This window comes from Ictalurus furcatus, chromosome 3 (genome assembly GCF_023375685.1).
Source record: "Ictalurus furcatus strain D&B chromosome 3, Billie_1.0, whole genome shotgun sequence".
Lineage (NCBI taxonomy): Eukaryota > Metazoa > Chordata > Actinopteri > Siluriformes > Ictaluridae > Ictalurus > Ictalurus furcatus.
Genome location: NC_071257.1, coordinates 1082867 through 1102427, shown reverse-complemented (window position 1 = coordinate 1102427; position 19561 = coordinate 1082867). Strand labels below are relative to the sequence as shown.

The 19561-nt window shown below is 41.3% G+C and overlaps 1 protein-coding gene across 1 annotated transcript; it reads left to right on the top strand.

The window, feature by feature from the left end:
- Nucleotides 1–2632: 2632 nt before the first annotated feature.
- Nucleotides 2633–19209, top strand: LOC128605037 (CD276 antigen-like). Its single transcript, XM_053620147.1, has 4 exons — nt 2633–2795; nt 10513–10863; nt 11708–11998; nt 19013–19209. Exons 1-4 carry the CDS (start codon nt 2747–2749, stop codon nt 19207–19209), a joined length of 888 nt encoding a protein of 295 aa, XP_053476122.1. The 5' UTR covers nt 2633–2746.
- Nucleotides 19210–19561: the final 352 nt, after the last annotated feature.

Here is a 19561-nt window from a genome sequence, read left to right as displayed (position 1 = left end):
TGCCACGTGGATCATACCACTGTCGCGTCTAACGAGGGGGGAGTGCGGTCTTTTAAAAGCTTTAAGTAGACCTTTAACGGCCGTTATGGCGTCTCATTATTAACTAAAGTATTTAATACTAAACAAAAGAGTGCATGTTAATTCAACTTTACGAGTATTCTCGTAACTCTGCTGAGATATACTGAACGTTCAAAGTCTGTCGTACTGACGTGCGACATTGGTACAGCGCCAACCGATTCTTTTCAATGATTCGATTCACATAGTTCGGTTCAGTAAAACGATTCGAATCGTTTACTCATCGATTCAGGGCTTTTTCTTTTTTTCCTCCATTTCTTTTAACATGCAGTTTAGCATTAAGATTTAGATGTTAAGATCAACATGCTCACACATTTAATAAACGTTTAATAAATGTTTTGTGATCAGAATTGCCCCCCAAAAATATGTCATTTCTGAAAAGATTAAAAGATCAAAAATGATATAATGTTCGACAGTGAGTTTAAGATGTGTTTTTAATGCACGAAAAATTACAAACCTAGATAAAATAAGCTAGAAACATTTCTACACTGACTCTATGATGACTAGCCACTCGTGGCGTTGAGTTATGACGTCACTGCTAATTAGGGGTGTGCAATTTGACTCAAATATCATATCACGATACTTGAAGACAATACAAAATATCGGACGTGATATTCAGGTTTGCTTAAAAAATGCCATCAAAACGGTGATACTGAGTTCAGTAAGACTGTCTACAATAATGCCTACAAAAATGAGTTATTAAAAAATTATTATTTAATTGGGGTTTTTTTTTTACCATTCAAAACATTTGTGCAATATCATCCTATCAGCTTCTTACAAAGCATTTTATATTATTTATAATTATAATCAGAAAAATACTGGCTATACTTCTTTTTTTCATAGGAAAGGGTATTGTTACATAATTGATCACAATATTGATAATGTATTGTAATGATGCCCAGCTTTACTGCTAATATCTATTATAGTATAGTTTACGTAGCCCGATATAGACCCATGTAGTGTTAGAAAAAAGCCTATAAAAATGTTGAGAAATGTCAGAAATGTCATTCTTTAATTTGGAACCAACAGTCTGTTTTTTCTTTCAGAGATTTCATCAATAGAAGACTAGTTTAAGTTAAAGGTCGTTTACGGACAGTCCTCGAGGTCGCAAGAGCCCTTGGATGTAGTTTCGGTGCTGATATGTAATTACAGCAGGCATTAATCTAGGCCCAATGAGTAGGGATGACTTCCTGATATTAAATGCAGACTGTAGCGCTGTGCATATGAAAACACACAGCCTGTAATTACAGCTCAGTTAAATACTGACATAAGACGGAAAGGATCATGGCCAGACTGAGAGATCATTTCAGGCTGGGAGTCTCACACTCATCAATGTTATCCCATACACTGACAAGGCTATTTTTTCTTTCCTAAATACAATTTATACACACAGTATGACCATCCCATAAAAACATAAACAAGCAACCTGGAGGTATGTGAAGCAGTCCTGATTTATATCAGCGTACAGGAAATGCAGGAGAGATGTATACAAAAGACATTTCTTTTAGTTAAAATTAAAGCATCACATTAGGGCAATGTATTGGGGTTATTTTTTTTTTGTTTGTTTGTTTGTTTTAAAAAATACTTAAAATTCCTGAGATTTAACCATACTATATTTCATACAAATATATCCAAGCATATTTAGTTTATCTTATTTTACCCCTACCGGTCATCTCAGGTCGACCCGGAAGTGTGACAGCTTATTGTGAAAAATAGGAGAATTCGGAAAGGATCACTTGAGCACATCGGACACGCAATAATATCAAATAATGACGATTAAATCAATCCATCAATCAGGAAATACATTTATTTTTAGAAATAACTAAATAAATAAAACAGCAGGGCAGTTATCAGGGCACCAGGAATTTTGGCCAGTCCAGGCCTGAAAAGGATATGATCTGTTATTTCTCATACTGGCCACTCGTTTCTGAGAAGCAAGGAAACCTGGAAGTCATTTGTCCAAAGCTATTTATATTTTGCCTTAAATGATATGTGGCTTAAATTGCATTGCATTATTTTTGTTCTAAAAGTGACTTTATGTAAATAATCCAAAATTACAGCTTTACATATTTGCAGTGTATGAAAAAAAAAATCCTGTTATTAATTCTATTCAAATATGACTAGAAAATTCTTATATGACTGCGCACTTCATGCTGATTCAGTCACACACCTATGAAGCGTTATTTCACTGAATCGGATGTTTAAAACAGGGGTTCCCAAACCTTTCCAGGGCAAGGCCCCCCAAATGGCATTAACATTTGACCGAGGCCCCCCTTTTCGCAAGATGTCTTTAAAACACATTAAAAATACAGACTTCTGAAGATATCCCCCTTTTATTATTATTATTATTAATAATTACATCTTACATCTTTACATTACATTAGGAATTGATTGTGTGTGTGTGCGTGTGTGCGTGTGTGTGTGGTTGTCTGAGAGTGAGAATTTATGCCGGCCCGCACTTTGAAAACCACTGGTTTAAAAGATTCACTTCGACCGCGATTCGCTTATTTAAAAAAGGAAAAAAGAACCGAATTAAAGAGTCGACTCGTAGGCGGACAAAAACTGACGGCAGGTTTAACTAAACAGATTAGCAGGAGTCACGCCTTACTTATTTAAACCATGAGTACAGGATGTTGATGTCCAGATGTAGTTAAACCGAGCTGCTACTGAGATGGACTGCTTCATATTCCTCCTGTCTTTTCTCACAACTATTTGTGCAGGTAATAAAGTTTCTTCATCTTTCTTCAGCTCAATTCCTTTCATACTCACCTGTACTGTACTGTACTGTACTGTACTGTAATGTACATGCCGGCTGTAGTATATTGCTTATTATGTAGTGTAAAGAAACTACTTAATGCACCAAAGATAAAAATGTTCAACATAATATGAAATATAAAGGCTTGTACACGTTAGTTAAACTAAACACTACTAACCATCACTGGAGCTGTGCTGTATGTCCTTGATAACATCTTCAGAAATCTCAAAAATACCTAATGTGAGAAAAAGAAAAACTAAACAAAAAAAAAAAGAAAACAAATAATAATAATAAAAAAAACGTGCATGCAAACAATATTACATGCAAAAAAAAACAAACAAACAAACAAAAAAAAAAAAACAAGATATCTATCTGCTTAAGACATATTTTTGTACTTTTCTCCAAGCTGAACCTCAAAGCAACATTTGAATAGTAGCAGTGGTTACTTTTTCCAAAGTTAATCTAAATCCAGTTCATTTATATAAATGTATAAAGCATTAAAGTTTCAGATGAGCGCTGTGTTTTGACAACAAAGCAATTAAAATGGTCCTTGAAACTGTTCAACGTGGCTGGCAGCTGAACCTCAGATAAGGAAGTTAGAAAGGAGAACTCCCCGGTTATCAGCATGAAATCCCGTTTTTATGAACGTGCACAGGGTCTGTCAAAGGAGGAACACGACTAAACCTACTGAATAGAACGGTGCTCTGTATAAAAAGTCATGATATGTTTAGCGAGGTGTAATAACAGCACGTGAGAACAGGGTACTAAAAGAGTTCTCAGAGCTGAGGCTGATAGCCTGAGAATTAAACATACCATTCGCTGAAACTCTTTAACTATGAATAATATCCAGATGTTTCGGCACATTGGCTGTGACCTTGTGCCAGTATAGGTTTTCCTGTTATTAAAATTTAAATTGTAGGCATTTAAGGGTGTGTTCAGTGTGAGAGGATAACTAGATACAGATGGTTACTGAAACCCTTCAGTTAGCTTGATATTTAATCTTTCATATGACACTTTTCATTTCCATCCACACGTCATTCACTTGGATATCAGGTGCAGTGTTAGTTCAGATTGTGAGTCATTACTGTGGATTTTTTAAAACATGTTCAGCGAATGAAAATGTCAGTAAAGGTTAAAAAAATAAATAAAAACAACCTTTGGTTAAACAAAAAGTACATGCTGGACCTGTTGGACCTGGTCCTACGTGTCCAGCTTCCACACAAAAAGGTTGTCTTGTTCTTGGTGGCTGTAGTTTTGTAGTCGGTCTGACAAGATGTTTGTTCTAGTCACCGACTGACTTACAGACTGATCTTCATCGCGCAAATCACACGCACGCACTAGGTGGCAGTGTACACTTTCCACTGATAAACTTGAGACTAGCTAGAAACCTGTATTACTAGAAAATTTCTCAAAATTGTGATTTAAAAAAAATATTATAAAATTGATTGAGTATGGAGACCGCGATCCTGTTGAAGACAGAATTGTTCATCTCTTGTTTGAATTTTGAAGTCGATGGCTTGCAACTTTACGACATCCACAACCACACATCAGGTTGAATTTTTTTTGTAAAAACAGCAGGTCTGGAATGTTCTTGAGGGTTACGAAGCATCAGCGTTAGTTCTCCATGGGACGCTGGGTTTTTCCAGCCATTACCGGTGAACCCAGGTCTTTTATCACCATCCAAATTGGCGTGTTCTGGTTGTGGTCTTATTATTATCATTGTTCATTTGTTTTGCTCCGTCTCTAAGAAACGATCTTTCTTTTTTGGGTTGGAAACCATATATTTGTAAGGGGAAAGCATGTGTTCAAAAAAAAAGGCTTGATTTGTAAGGGGAGTTAACATCTCGTAAGCAGCATGCTCAGAGCAAAGGCATGTTTGATCCTCATGGTTCAATTAGCTCGTACTGTAACCTACTACTCGCAATGTTTGTTGGACGCGGGACAGATGGGTCCTAGAGAGCTTTCGATTATATTGTGGGCTTCTTTGTAAAAATTTCCAAAGCCAACATGATGAAAATGAACTGATGCTATGAGGGATCATGTAGTTTCCTTTTAAATAAAGTGTTACCAGTTTTTCTGACAGCTCCAGTTGTGCGTGTTGTCGGCATTTCTCAGTATGGCTGAACCCCTAGAAGAAGCTGGGTTTGCGCTCGATGCTAGGCGCTGTTAGAGTGTAATTTTAGCCGCGTTGAGCCTTTTTTTTGGTAATTAATCGACACATCTGAGGTAAATGTTTATATTCTCGATTCGGTTATGTCTTTTGTACGCAGTTATTGTGTCTTTAAACTGTTTAAAATTCTACCCCAGTAGCTTCAGTCATTAGCTTTCCTCATGCTTGTTGTCTAGATCTTTCTGGTCTCCTAGCAACAGTGTTCTCATGAGTTTAACCACCTGAATGTTGTGTTGATTGTGTTCAAATTGACAGTTTACAGCCTTACAGTAGCAGTTTTTTTTTTTGCAAGGCTGGCTATCCGGATTAGCCTAAAATGATCTGACTGCCCGTGCGTTTCTTTTAAAAACAGCAGGACTGGAATGTTCTTGAGGGTGGAATTCCAGTGCTGGGTCTTTTCCATCCATTCCAGATGATCTCAGTTATTTCATTGCTATCTAGATCAATCACAGCTATTTGTTTTTCTACAAGCGCAATAATGTGGATGTTGGAAACCTCTTCTACATGGTGCAGCTAGCTCTCCCTACGCAACAGGCACAATGTGCTGGATTTTAATCATTTCCAAAGCCAAAGTATTGAAAAAGAACACACTTTGGATTTGTGTGAGCAGTGGATCAGCGTGACACCACAACCAGAGATATTTTACCCTCGTTTCTGTTCTTTATTTTGCCTTCAAGTAATAAAATGGCATTTACGACGTAGTAAAGACCTCATTATCCGTTTCTACGCTTCACCTTTTCTAAATAACAAAACCGGTCTGTGGCTGCTACTAAAATGAGCGACTCTGGGATCGATAAATTAGCAACAAGCCTACACGCAAGCACGCTATAGTTAACAGTGGGCTAGCTAACTTTCTTTTTAACCTTCAGCTCAGAAGTATGCCGTGTCCGTGTTCGAGTGCTTATGAAACGGCTCGAGAGCCGTGATTTGTAAGGGGAGTTAACATCTCGGAAGCAGCATGCTCAGAGCAAAGGCATGTTTGATCCTCATGGTTGAATTAGCTCGTACTGTAACCTACTACTCGCAATGTTTGTTGGACGCGGGACAGATGGGTTCTAGAGAGCTTTCGATTGGACGCAAATTGGAGTCAGATTTCCTGGAAATTCGAAACAGTACAATTATAATACGAATAGCTACAAAATATATTTTTGTCATCTGTTATATACGCTAACTTATTTGAATCAGCGATGCCAAGAGACTCATACAAAAAGCTCTAATAAATAAATAAATAAACAAACAATTTTGATTACATAAGGCTTTAAGACCAGAGTCTGCCCCCAACGACTCACCAGAATCTGTATTTCTGTCCGTTCTGTCCAGCCCACCGCTTCTATTATGCTCACAATTTACTCAACCTGTGGTTTGTGCCCTGTTGTTCTTTTCTTTTCGTGTTTATTATACTGTGTCACCGCAAAGTATTGTATGTTTGCTCTCCTGTTGGGTCTTTATTTCCTAGTGACATGGTTTACTGTGGTTTTTTTTCTTTGATCTTTGTTTTATTCTTCCATTCAGCCCTGTGTTTGTCTTGGTGTGTTTTGGTATCGAGTGTTTCTATAACGCCTGAAGGTTTAGTCTCGACTAAACCCTGCGAGTACTTAATTTTGTCCTGCATCTGCTCCTGCACAGGCTTGTTCCAGTCTGCTCCTCAAATATGTTTTTCCCAGTGAATGTCTTTTATCCTTTTTGTGATAATGTTGCATGGTTCAGTAGTTTCGAGGACTCGATCACTCTGCAATGTCACGTCACTCTGTTTGGAAACGAAACACTGCTATTACCGGAGCAAAACACTCTGAAGCGAAGTGATTTCCTACATGTTCTACATGTATTCCTTTTACAACACTGCAATTTACCAACAGGTACACTTTTCATTTATTTAGAATGACACGGCGTTCTTTTTTAACCCGTTCACGGTTACTTTTGCTGTCGTGGAACATCCGCAGAACAAACGACTTCCAGGTTATACCAAATAAAACGCTCGCTGACACTTTAGCAACGAGAAGAGTGACCTTCATTTCTGCTCCTTCGATTAAGGGAGAAGTCTGAGTAAAAATGATATTTAGACTGGCAGGACGTTTGAGTGTTTGAAGTTTGCCTTTTTAGTGTCTCTGCACGTCTAAATCGTCAAGCATGTATACGCAAAACTTCATCAAATGAATAGCTAAATAAGCAGCTTGGGTTTAAAGAAAAAAAAGAATCAATACCCACATCAAATTTGAACTATTACCATTGAAATGTTCCTCCTTTGAATTTTGGGCCATGCCACATCCCTTTGGCGCAGCTGTTCCTGTTCTAGCACTAATTTAACTATGAAAAGACTCTTTTCACTAAAGAACAGAGCATTTTTTTTGTTCTGACTCGGTCAGGAAAGAAGAATAGTTCCTGGATAATGCTGACTTCCCAAAAAAAAAAAACCCAGACAAATGCTTCCCGTGGCCGCTTTGAAGCCTGTAAAACCCGTGTTTTGCCAAGTAGACCAGAAGCAGCGGAAAGAATAAAAGACAAGGACTGTGTTAAAGGCTACAGAAGCACCTGCAGACTAAATGAACAAGTGGAAAGCAAGCGTTCTTTGACTTTTGTGTAGTGAGGTTAGGACCCAAGTGCGTATACTCGGAAGGACGACGTCGACAAACGGAGATCCGTTTTCAGAAACGATAGCACAAGCAACAGTTCCTGGAAATAACAGACAAAGAAATAACGCTCAGGAATGCGCGAGACTTCGCAAAAGAAGAACAGACACAACATTGCGTAAATAAGAAGATGACACGCAGAACAGGTGAACACATCGGAGTAACAAACCAGTGTTTGTTACAGAACAGAGGCAGGGAATGGACTGGAACCAAAATAAATGCACATGGCAAAACATAAACAGAAGCACGTGGACAGCAAGGAACAAACGCAAGCAGTGATGTAAGCCTTTCACAGGGAATTTGTGATGTTATTTAAGGTACTACAACACGTTTGTTTCCAGCGTTTACCTTAATAAATCTGTCATTTGGGCTGTTTCAAACGAAAGGTATAAAATACAAAATTGGAGTCTTTTAATGTGATTTACAGCAGCCTGAAAGTCACTTTCAATTTGAATTCAACTGAAAGGCAGGAGTAACAATTATCATAAGGTCCTTCCTCCGTCTAAAAAAAGACAAAAGCATTATTTGATTCTCAAAATGACATGTCTCAGTCTGAACTATTCCCTTTAAACACATCCGTTCAACCAGCCAGGTTTGAGTAGGTTCAGCTCCTTGAATAGAAGTTTTGTTCAGAACCCTTGGAACTATAGGGAAATCTCTGAGGATGAAAAAAAAACTGATGGCGGTTCCCATTATGCACCAGTCCGCCACCATCATGGCATTGTAAAGCTCGAAATGAAATACATGAATGGGCTGAAAGGTTTTCTGTGGCTGTGTTCAAGTAGGACAAGTCCACGTGATTCGGGCTTCTATGCAAGGGTCGAGCGTGCCGTTTCTTGTTCACTGAAAAAAAAGCAGTAATAATAAGAGAAAAGCATGCCCTAAAGGTATTCATCTCTTCATTTGCTTTCGTTTTAACTTATAACCCTTTAAGGAAATCACAACCCCGAGTCCAAAGAAGTTGGGACGCGCTGTGAAATGTAAATAAAAGCACAATGCTGTGCAAATCGCACAAACCCGTACGTTATTCACAATAGAACATGTTTAAACTGAGGAAATGTACCGTTTCGAGGAGAGAAAAAAAATAGGGTCATTTTGAATTTGTTGGCCGCAACACAGGTTGGGACAGGGGCAACAAAAGGCTGGAAAAGTAAGTGTTAGTAAAAGGAAACAGCTGGAGGAACATTTTGTGACTGATTAGGGTCATTGGGAACGGGTCAGTAAGATGATCAGATATAAAAAGAGTATCTGAGAAGTAAAGATGGGATGGAATCTGGCTGGAAGCGTATGTTGTTCTAAAACCTGTATAAACCTTTGAGCATTGATGGCACCTTTCCAGATGTGCAAGCTGCCCATTCCATAGGCACTAATGCACCCGCATACCATCATAGATGCAGGCTTATAAACTGAGTGCTGATAAAAAGCCGGGTGGTCCCTCTCCTATTAAGTCCTCTTTAGTGTAGATGACATGGCGTCTGTGGTTTCCAAAAATAATTTCAGATTTGGGTTCATCTGACCACAGAACATTTTTTCAGTTCGCCTCACCCCAGAGAAGACGGCGACGTTTCTGGATCATATTCACATATGGTTTCTTGTTTCCATGATGGAGCTTTAACCAGCGGTTGTGGATGTCACGGAGGACTGTGTTCACAGACAGTGAGTTCTGGAGGTGTTTCTGAGCCCATGCAGTGATTTCCATTACAGAATCAGGCCTGTTTTTAATGCCGCCTGAGGGCCCGGAGGTCACGGGCACGCAGTATTGATTCACACCCTCGTACCTTACGCACGAGATTTCTCCAGATTCTTTGATGATGACATGTCCTGTAGATGATGAGCTATTCACAGTCTTCACCATTTTACATTGAGGAACATTATTCTAAAACTGTTCGACTGATTGTAGACGCAGTTTTTCGCAGATTGGTGAACCTCTGCCCATCTTCACTTCCGAAAGACTCCGCCTCTCTAAGATCCTCTTTTTTATACCCAATCGCCTTACTGATCTGTTCCCAATTAACCTCCAGCTGTTTCTTTGTGCTAACACTTACTTTCCCAGCCTTCTGTTGCCCCTGTCCCAACTTTTTCGAGACCTGTTGCGGCCATCCGATTGAAAATGACCCCATTTTGTTTCTTAAAACGGTACATTTCCTCAGTTGAAACATTTGATATGTTTTCTATGTGCTATTGTGAATATCATACGGGGTTTATGAGATGTGCAAATCATTGCATTCTGTTTTTATTTACATTTAACATGGACGACATTAGCTTTACGAATTATATTTCCAAGAGGGACAGCAAAAGCAAGAACAAAATGGGGCCTTAAATGGAAGCTTGAGGGACACCATATAATACTTTTCAGGCGTTTACTGTACATGAATGCTAACTCCACATAATCTAAAGCTTTTTTTTCCCCCTTTTTTTTTTTTTTTTTAAATTGTTGCTATTTAACAAAGACAAACATATAAGCATTAAGACGGTGATGTTTTCCGTAAGTCCTTTTAAGGAGACGTTTATTTAATTTATTCTTTTTTGGAAGGGGTCTCTCTCGCTTCGGAACGGTCATGGAGTGGTTTGATTTTTTGTCTTATTAACGTCACGAGGGAGACAATAAAGAGAGGTTGGTAAGGGAACGGCTGTTTATAGCTGCAGTGGTTCAGAAGAGTTAAACACGTGTTTTCGTCCACTTCAACGTGGTAACAGTATCTCCGCTTCATCACACCACGTCATACGTCGAGGATTATTTTCCTGTAACAGCACACCCCGACTGTTTTATTCCTTACATCGGGTACATGCAGTGAGCGTTGCTCCCAGCTGTATATGTGTGTGAAGTAAAAAGCTGAAGAAATGGAGTTAATAAGCGTGTACGTGTTTATACTGTATCTCTGCAGGCTTTAGAGTGAGCGTACCCGCAGGTCGCATGGTCGCGGTCCGAGGTCAGCCGGTCCTCCTGGGCTGTGAGTTCACCCCTGACTCCACCACTGACCTTTCGTCTTTGGTTGTCACATGGCAGCGGGTGGAGGATTCCCGCGTCATCCACAGCTTCTATTACCAACGGAATCAGCTGGACTTGCAGAGCCCGGATTACCATAACCGCACGGCCATGCTCGTGTCCGAGCTGAGGAAAGGCAACGCGACGCTCAGGATCGACCCGGTGGGGCCGAGAGACGTGGGCGGGTACCTGTGCACGGTGAGCAACACCATGGGCACGGATAAAGCCCAGGTGTGGCTGGAATACGGAGGTATGAAGATATGAGTAATGCTCAGTCAATAAGAACATGCTGCCTTCTAACAGAGAGCATTATGAGTAAATTCTAAGTAACAGACTCAGACGTTTGGCTCCTGCTCAAGTCACTTCTCAATCTCTCTCTCTTTTTTTTATACCAAGTCTAAAAATCATGCTTAGGAAGGTGGGAAAAGTTTAGATCCCCCGTCCGCCCGACATGGTTCTCGTACGTAATGCGTAATATTAGCGTCCCCCTTTTCCTCAGATGTATTCACTCCACCGTGACGTGTTCAGCTTCTCGGTGTCTGCACGATGAACCTAAGGAATCTGCACCGGCTATCAGTTTAGTATTGAGTGTACAGGCTTACACCAACAATCTGCTATGACTAACAGATGTCGTTTCTAAGACAGTTTATAAGAGATTTCCGTAAGTCTTTCTAGAGTAAGCGCGAAAATGTGGTTGTGGTTGTGGATGGGTGACTACTTCAGATCGTAATACAGTGGAATCTGCCTGCTCATTTTATTTTGCTTTGCACTACGAGCGATGCAGAAAACAAGCCAGTATAACGTTGTATCTTGTTTAGCTCTGTGCAGTACACTGTTTAACTCAGAAACACTGTTTATACATGAACTATTTGTTATATAGCTTGTATACCCCATACGAGTGCTCTGCCACAACCTCTGCTTATTATATTCAGGAATGTGTTTATTTTTAGCTTTTTGTAAACTGAAATTCATCTGATTGTCATGCTGATACACTGTCAGATAATGTGCTTGCAGTTATTCATATCTCTGAAACCTGTTTCACATCCTGTGTGTGTGTGTGTGTGTGTGTGTGTGTGTGTGTGCGTTTACGCTAGCCTTCTACACAGAACCGAGGCTGAGCGTTAACTCGAACTGCTCCACCGTCACGCTGCTTTACGAGGCGGAGGGTTTCCCAAAGCCGGAGGTCGGATGGTTCGGAGAAGACGGAGCGGTCCTGAGTCACCACACCGAGCTCAGCGATGACGCAGACAGGGCAGGTGGACCCGTGGGACTGTATTATCTAAAGAGCAGCCACGTGTCACAGAGTTCTTCCCTGAACGTCACCTTCACACTAAAGAACCAGCTCCTCGATCAGAATCTGTTCAAACCTGTCAGCATCACATATGGTAATTTATTCCTAAAATAAAGAGCGTAACGCTAACACTGTGCGTGCGTGCGCGGTCCGGAGAACGCTCTGGGCGCAAAAGGTGCGATCGAGGTTTCCTCGAAGGGTGCTAGTAGATTCCTAACGGGGTTGAAGTTAAACGCTATTTTGTAGGGATCTACATAGAGCATGTAAGGCTTTCCCCAAAGGGACAAATCAATAAACCAAATCACATTACAAGCTTCTTACAAAACATTCATAATGACAGCTGACTCATATCAGGCTTTAATGAAAAAACTCCACAGAGACTGTTGCTTTTGCACGGAGAAACCACAGAGCTGAGCCAAAGACTCTGTCCGTTGTTCCGTCTGTCACGTTGTTTTTGTCAGACATCCCTGAGCACTACGACCGCTTAGAACTTACCCGAAGATGTTACGTTTACAAGGTTCGACTGTTACCTTGCTTCTTTCCTTCGAAATACTACTTTAAAACCTCCTGACGTGCAACCATACGGCTTGAATAAACGCAGTACGCGTGATCGCACCGCAACTCCAACAGCATGAAGGAACATCCCTACTTCTGAGGGTTTACTGTGCTAGTTAATTCGTAGCTGTGATCGTTAGGCGAGGCGTAAAACCAACGCCCGTTGCCTAGGTGATTCCAAAAGGCATTATCTGGCTGCATCTTGTAATAGTCTCTGAGCTATGAGGCGTTTTGTGAAAGATGTTTCTCAAGAGCTCTGAATCACAGAGATGGAATCCCATCCAATGAGGTTCTTTTCGACATCGCGTCCTCCGCGATGCCAAGTAAGAGCAAGGGACAGCGGCGTGTTTTTAAGAGTAGTGATTTTTCTTTCCTCAAAACGCATGTTTTCATGGCTTTTTTTCCTCCTTCCAGGACTATTAAGGGTGAACTACGACAGCCTGCAGCCTACATGCACTTTAAAATAAAAAAGTGCTCGGTGGGTCCTTCCTCATGGGCATTTTCATAGGCGTATTTGTATACCTTTAGAAGAAAAAAACAAACAGATGTCTGGTTTTTTTTCCCCCCCTCCCATCTCTGTTGATATTGCACAAATGCTCTGAGGATGGCCGTAGGATGTTAGAGTTCCTGGTTGGCATGAACGTGCTTAAAAATGATGCAAGGCACAAGGTAAAAAGAAGCGAAAGTACATTCCAGTACCTGTTATAACAGGACTCTCATGTGCAGCATGATAACTGAAGTATAGCGTAAACCAGAGCAGGACGCACTCACCCGTATCAGTCAGGGCAGTTAGGTTCTTCAGGATGTTCTTGCACACGTCACTCTCAGTTGTCGGGACAATTTAAAGAAAATACAGCAGATGAATTTCCTAAAGGATAAAACAGTCCTGCATAGTTAGCTAACGTTATGCTAGCTGTCAGTTTCATAACTCTTATCAAGAGATAAGGCACTCAGTGGCTTGAAATATGTGTTTTATGTGTTATATATTACCTGTAATCAGAACCTGTCACCTTGTAGGACTTCCTGTCCAGTAATCCACTAACGTCAGCTCCTAATGCCGAAGCGGATGTCATGGAGAGAACGGGTTTAGCATGGCAGGCTTGGCGAGCTCAGAATATGGTCAAGGAAAGCACATCTGAAAGATCGAGCGTTTCCCACTGACTGAAAATGAAGCATAATTAAACCCTTGATTACTTTCAAAGTCAAACGTAAATACTTCCAGGCATCTGTACAAGACCTAGGGTGCTAATGAGCTAGCACGTTAAGTAGCTAACAATCGATAAAGCTCCTTCACCTTTCACCTACAGATTGATTTATTTAACTAATTTGAACAGAATGTCGAGGTTTCTCCAACTGACACTGTTTACATTGATTTGCAATCCATCCATCCATCTTCTACCGCTTACTCCTTCTTCAGGGTCACGGGGAAACCTGGAGCCTATCCCAGGGAGCATCGGGCACAAGGCGGGGTACACCCTGGACGGGGTGCCAATCCATCGCAGGGCACAATCACATACACACTCACACACCAATCAGCCTACCGTGCATGTCTTTGGACTGGGGGAGGAAACTGGAGTACCCGGAGGAAACCCCGGCAGCACCGGGAGAACATGCAAACTCCACACACATGGCCCCGGCGGGACCCCGGAACCTGGAGGTGTGAGGCGAACGTGCTAACCACTAAGCCACCGTGCGCCCCGATTGGATTAATCGATTTGCAATCGATTAATCCAATTTTTTTTGGTAGGTAATGCCCTCCCGGGACTTCCTGAAGCAAACAAAGTATCGTATTAACCGTTAAAATGGCAACTGGGAATCAGTCGAGGCGGAAATGGTGAAGGATGAAGTGTGTGAGAGTGTTACTGATTCATTTCACGTGGTAACTTAGACACCCGTGGGATACCTCAGGCAAACAAATCTTTCTGTGACACGGTGTGGGTGTGTATGTGTGTTATCTAGTACAAATAGTACAGCAGAAAGAAATTTCACAATTTCAGAAATTCACAGGAAGTGACTGTATTTTTAGAACATTGTACTTAGGGTGCTAGAACCAAACTTGTGTGTATATTAGTGCAATATTGTGTGTGTGTGTGTGTGTGTGTGTGTGTGTGTGTGTGTGTGTGTGTTATCTATTACAAATAGTACAGCAGAAAGAAATTTCACAATTTCAGAAATTCACAGGAAGTGACTGTATCATGTATAATAGTATCTTATCTACTGCAAGAGCCCCAATAAAGGGGAATTAGCAGGGCTTAGAGAAATCATTTACAGACATATATAGACAATTTGATTAGCTGATGAGTTTCATAATGAATAAAATATTACAGTAATGTTGAGGATTAAAACTTGTAAATATACGCCATCATTATAAAGAACATGTATTTCCCCCCACCCCCCTTACTTTTTTCCTAGATGCAGGCCCTAGCATCTGACCTCTGACTGTCATCGTCTGTTACTCGACAAATGACAGCAGCTGTGTACAGCGGTGTACGTAATCCTTAACCAAATACTGTTGGTTTGTTTTGTTTTATTTGCTGGTGTTAGGAAAGGGCCTGGGGTCAGACTGTGGTCAGTGCCCTTTGCTGTCAGATGGTGTGGGTCTTTTAAACAGTTCAAAGTGTTGACTTTGCAGAGCACCCACAACCCTTTTTAGGATGGATGGGTGGGTGGACGGATGAATGGACGGATGGACGGGTAGACGGACGGGTGGGTGGATGGACAGACGGGCGGGCGGATGGATGGACGGACGGACGGGTGGATGGATGGACGGGTGGATGGATGGATGGACGGATGGACGGGTGAATGGATGGATGGACAGATGGATGGACGGACGGATGGATGGACGGAAAATAAACTACAAAAATCTAAAATTACTACAATGAATCATAATAGAGGTCTTTACATGGTATTCAGAACGGGGGATGCAAACTTTTACTCATTTTAGTCTTTTATTATCTTAACATCTATATCCTGACATGCACCTTTTGACCATTTTTCTTACTTGTGATAAAGGATGAAGCCTAATACACATTTAAAAGTTCCTTCCAAGTGTAGTCCAAGATGTTTTTGTAAACTCACTCGTGATTTAAAAAGAAACGGAGGGTATTTGGTTTCGTGTGTACGCCATTTAATAAGCTTATCAGATTAAAGCCCGAGGAAATACCACCAGGATTTTTCTCACGCTTTCTCAGCGTGTCCTGGAGGATTCCTGTAGGGTATTTATTGTTGTTTGTTTGTTGTTTGTAAGGACGCTTAAGCTGTATTCGAATTCAAACAGACCAAATCGACTTTACACGCATAATCCCAAATATAATCCCTCGGCTAACGTCTGACGTCTGAAGCTCACGTCTTATGAAGCTAACAAGCAAGAAAAGCATTGTTTAGCATTGTGCAAACAGCAGGACTACGCAACATGGCACTTTCTCAACAATAGCCAATTTAGTCGTGTACTAGCTAGCTGAGCCGGCTTAAAGCGCAGTTGATTCATGGTGTGCTATAATAGACTGACATCCTATCGTGGTGTAGTGCTGCGGCACACCCATCCTGATGGTGAATGACTGGAAGGAGACGGGGACTATTGGGTTTACGACATTCCAAAATGATATTCATCCCTTTTGTCTTAACATTCTGTTCCCATGCTCTAATTTATTCTGCCTGCTGGGTCATGTTGGGGCATCAGTGTGAGGACCCTGTAGGTTTTACAATGGAGCTTCAGTCCAATAGAAACATGCAGGAATGTCCAGCACACTCGCTGCTCATGGGAAAAATCCCACTGTACACTTAATCTCTCATGCAGGACAATGTCTTATATCCTGCACAATAGACCTGCAGGACACGTGTGTGTGTGTGTGTGTGTGTGTGTGTGTGTGTGTGCTTTAAATAGACGTCCTAGAGGTATAACTAGGACGTCTTTTTTGAACATTGTACTTATGGTGCTAGAACCAAACTTTCTTAAATCCTGTGAAATATATATCGAAAAACTACATCGCAGAACCAGCTGGAACTCCCTGTACAGTACGTTCAGCTTTATCACGCAGATCATCTATATTTCATGGAGCGTTCCTGTATATTGCTGCAAATTTCTTTGTATTGCAGGTAAACATTGATGTAAATATATAATTATATGCACTGCTAAGTTTAATTCCTGGCTAAATGTAGATACAGTTAGAGAGAAATAATCGACCTCGAGCGGTAATAAACATATTTGTGATAATAGTCTAATAATAATAATAATAATAATAATAATAATAACAACAACCACCACAATGATTGAACTTTTCAGCCGCTTAGTTTTGTTCGCTGTGAACTCGGAAGCCTAACACACAGCCTTTTAACGTCACCTCAAGGGGTGTGCAAACTTATGGACTTCACTGTAGTATTATATTTTACCTAGCTCGTTTGTGTCGTGTTTACGCTATTTTACTTTATGATGAGTGAAACTGGAAACTAAACTATTCTACGCGAACGGATCCGCATTGTGGTGTTTACTACTCAGCTAAAAATGTTGGGTTTTTTTTTGGTTTTGTAGCTTTTAATCCAGTTTCGGATGAGATCGGATACGGACGAGATTAGAAATGCCACATCCGAGCTTCGGGTGTGGCTGGCTTTCTTTTTACCAAACAGAAAAACCAGTAATTACGCTCGTATGTTCCTAAATGAACTAGCTGTCATTTGAGACATCATGCTATCTGAGACGTCTTCATCTTCAGTGAAGTGAAATGGAGGATAAAAACACTGTGGGTGTGCTTCCCAGCAGTCCACATGCACATACTATCATCACTCCAACCCTGTTCAGCGTTTAACACAATCCTATCAGATGCCCCTCCAAGACAACCCGAAACTCTACAAGTCTGACCTTGTGAGGAATCTTTGGTTTCCTTTTCTTAGTTCCAGGCGGCAGTCACTGGATGAGCTTCACACTTTTGAGAAATCACATGAACTTGTTTTCCTTTTCAGTGTCACGTTGCATTGTTCACCGTTCAGGGATCCCACATCGAGGGCTGGAGCGGAATATTTTCGTAGAGTCAGCTCAGTATTTCAGTAACGGGAGCAGTGGTGGTTTGGCAGTTAAGGCTCTGGGTTACACCTGCCAAGCTGCCACTGTTGGTCCCTGGAGCAAGGCCCTTAACCCTCTCTGCTCCGGGGGGCGCTGTATCATGACTGACCCTGCGCTCTGACCCCAACTTCCAGACATGCTGGGGTATGCGAAGAAAAGAATTTCACTGTGCTGTAATGTAAACGTGATTAATAAAGACTCATTATTATTTGGGTCAGATTTGTCGAATCCATACTGTTTTTGGGTTTCTTCCCAGTAACTCTCGAGTAATCCATTGAATGCAGTGCCTCTTGAACCACGACTATCACAACCTGCACTTATGGTGGAGTTTAAACCTGCCACTTTACAAACTTAAGCAGGAGGTTTTGGAAAAAACAGTCTTTCAGCAGCCAGGCAAGAAAAGTGCTTCTGAAACTGTGGAAGGTGAAACGTCCTTTTGGGAAATGTTGTGTACTCTCTGTCTGTCTGTCTGTCTGTCTGTCTCTCTCAACTTTAATTTTATTGTCCCTCTAGGAGAAACTATATTTGCAGCACGTATGTGCCATAAGCACATCGTTACAACGTTTTAGTGTTAATAAAAGCAAATACGGTGTAAATACAAAGACGTAACAATACGTACAATACAAATATAACACTGCGAGTTACATCAAACAAGCTCGCCAACTTAACACGGATAAATGATCTGTCTCCAGAGCGAGTAGAATTCAACATCCTAGTCTCTACAGCCACAAAGCAGTTTTTTGTCCTTTTAGTCGAAATCAGACTGACTAACCCCGCCCCCCGCCCCCGCGCGATGCGATTACACGCCATTGTTCTGTGCAGTCTTTCACAATGATGTTTGCTGGTAAATGATACCTTTTAGCTCAGGGGTGTCCAATGTTCTCTTCAGAGGGCTGGGATGGGTGCAGGTTGCCATTCCAACTAAGCAGGAGATACTCCTGATTCCACCCGTTTAATCAGTTGATCTCGGCTTTCAATAGAATCAGGTGTGGCTTCTACTCGGTTGGAAGGGAAACCAGCACCGTCACCGGGCCTTTACAGATAAGATTGGACGCCGCTGTTTTATCTGTACTCGTTATCGATGCACGTGAATGGATCAACTGCTCCGACCTCAAATGACTGCTGCCATCCAACCATTAATTATAACTTGTAGACCTGCCCGAGTAATTATCTTAACGCTCAAGTGTCTGTTGAATTATGTAGATCATGTATGTTCGTGTCTGAATGCTGTAAGTGTTGAGTTACAGCATACAGATATGTATTTAATGAAGTAATTAAATGAAAACCCACATACACGCGCACACAAATAGCACTTGGCAATATAACTGAAACAACCGGAGAACGACAGCAACAACAACAACAAAAAACCCTTAATATATACTTTGCCAATTTGGGCAAGAAGTGGTTGTTAGAGTTTGCAGTATAAACACCACTTACTGGGTAAACACACACTGTAGCCAGGTGCTAAAACACTTTGTTTTGTCTCTATATTTTTAGGTGGACAGAATCACGTCTGTGAAGCGAACACTACCATCCCCATCGTTTTAAGTGTGCTGTGTGTCCTGTGTGCCCTGCTGGTTCTCTGCGTAATCGTTCTGCTCATAAAGAACCTGAGAACGGCTTGGCGTCGTTCGCATATGTTAAACAACGGCACCCCGAGCCACAAGAACGGACAGGAGATGCTCCGGTGCTGAGACCTGGACTTCTCTGAGAGGCCTACTCTGGCTCTGTGATGGTCGGAGAGGTTGGACGTGTCATCACTTTACTTTTCACAGCGATCTTTTCACAGTGTACTGGGCAGAAATGAAAACGTCTTACACAGATACTTAAATATTCCTCCGTTCCCACGATGCCCTGCACAGGACGAGTGTAACTAAACACGTCGTGCTTTACGCTTAATCCATAAAGTCGATCTTATTCGCGTCGAGAGAGGGTTTATAGTTACAACGCTTAATGTAGAACTCTACATGGACGCCGTTCTTTAATCAATAACTTCAAGGGGGCTGCGCCATCTAAAACGAGAGAAACATGGGAACGCGTGTGAGC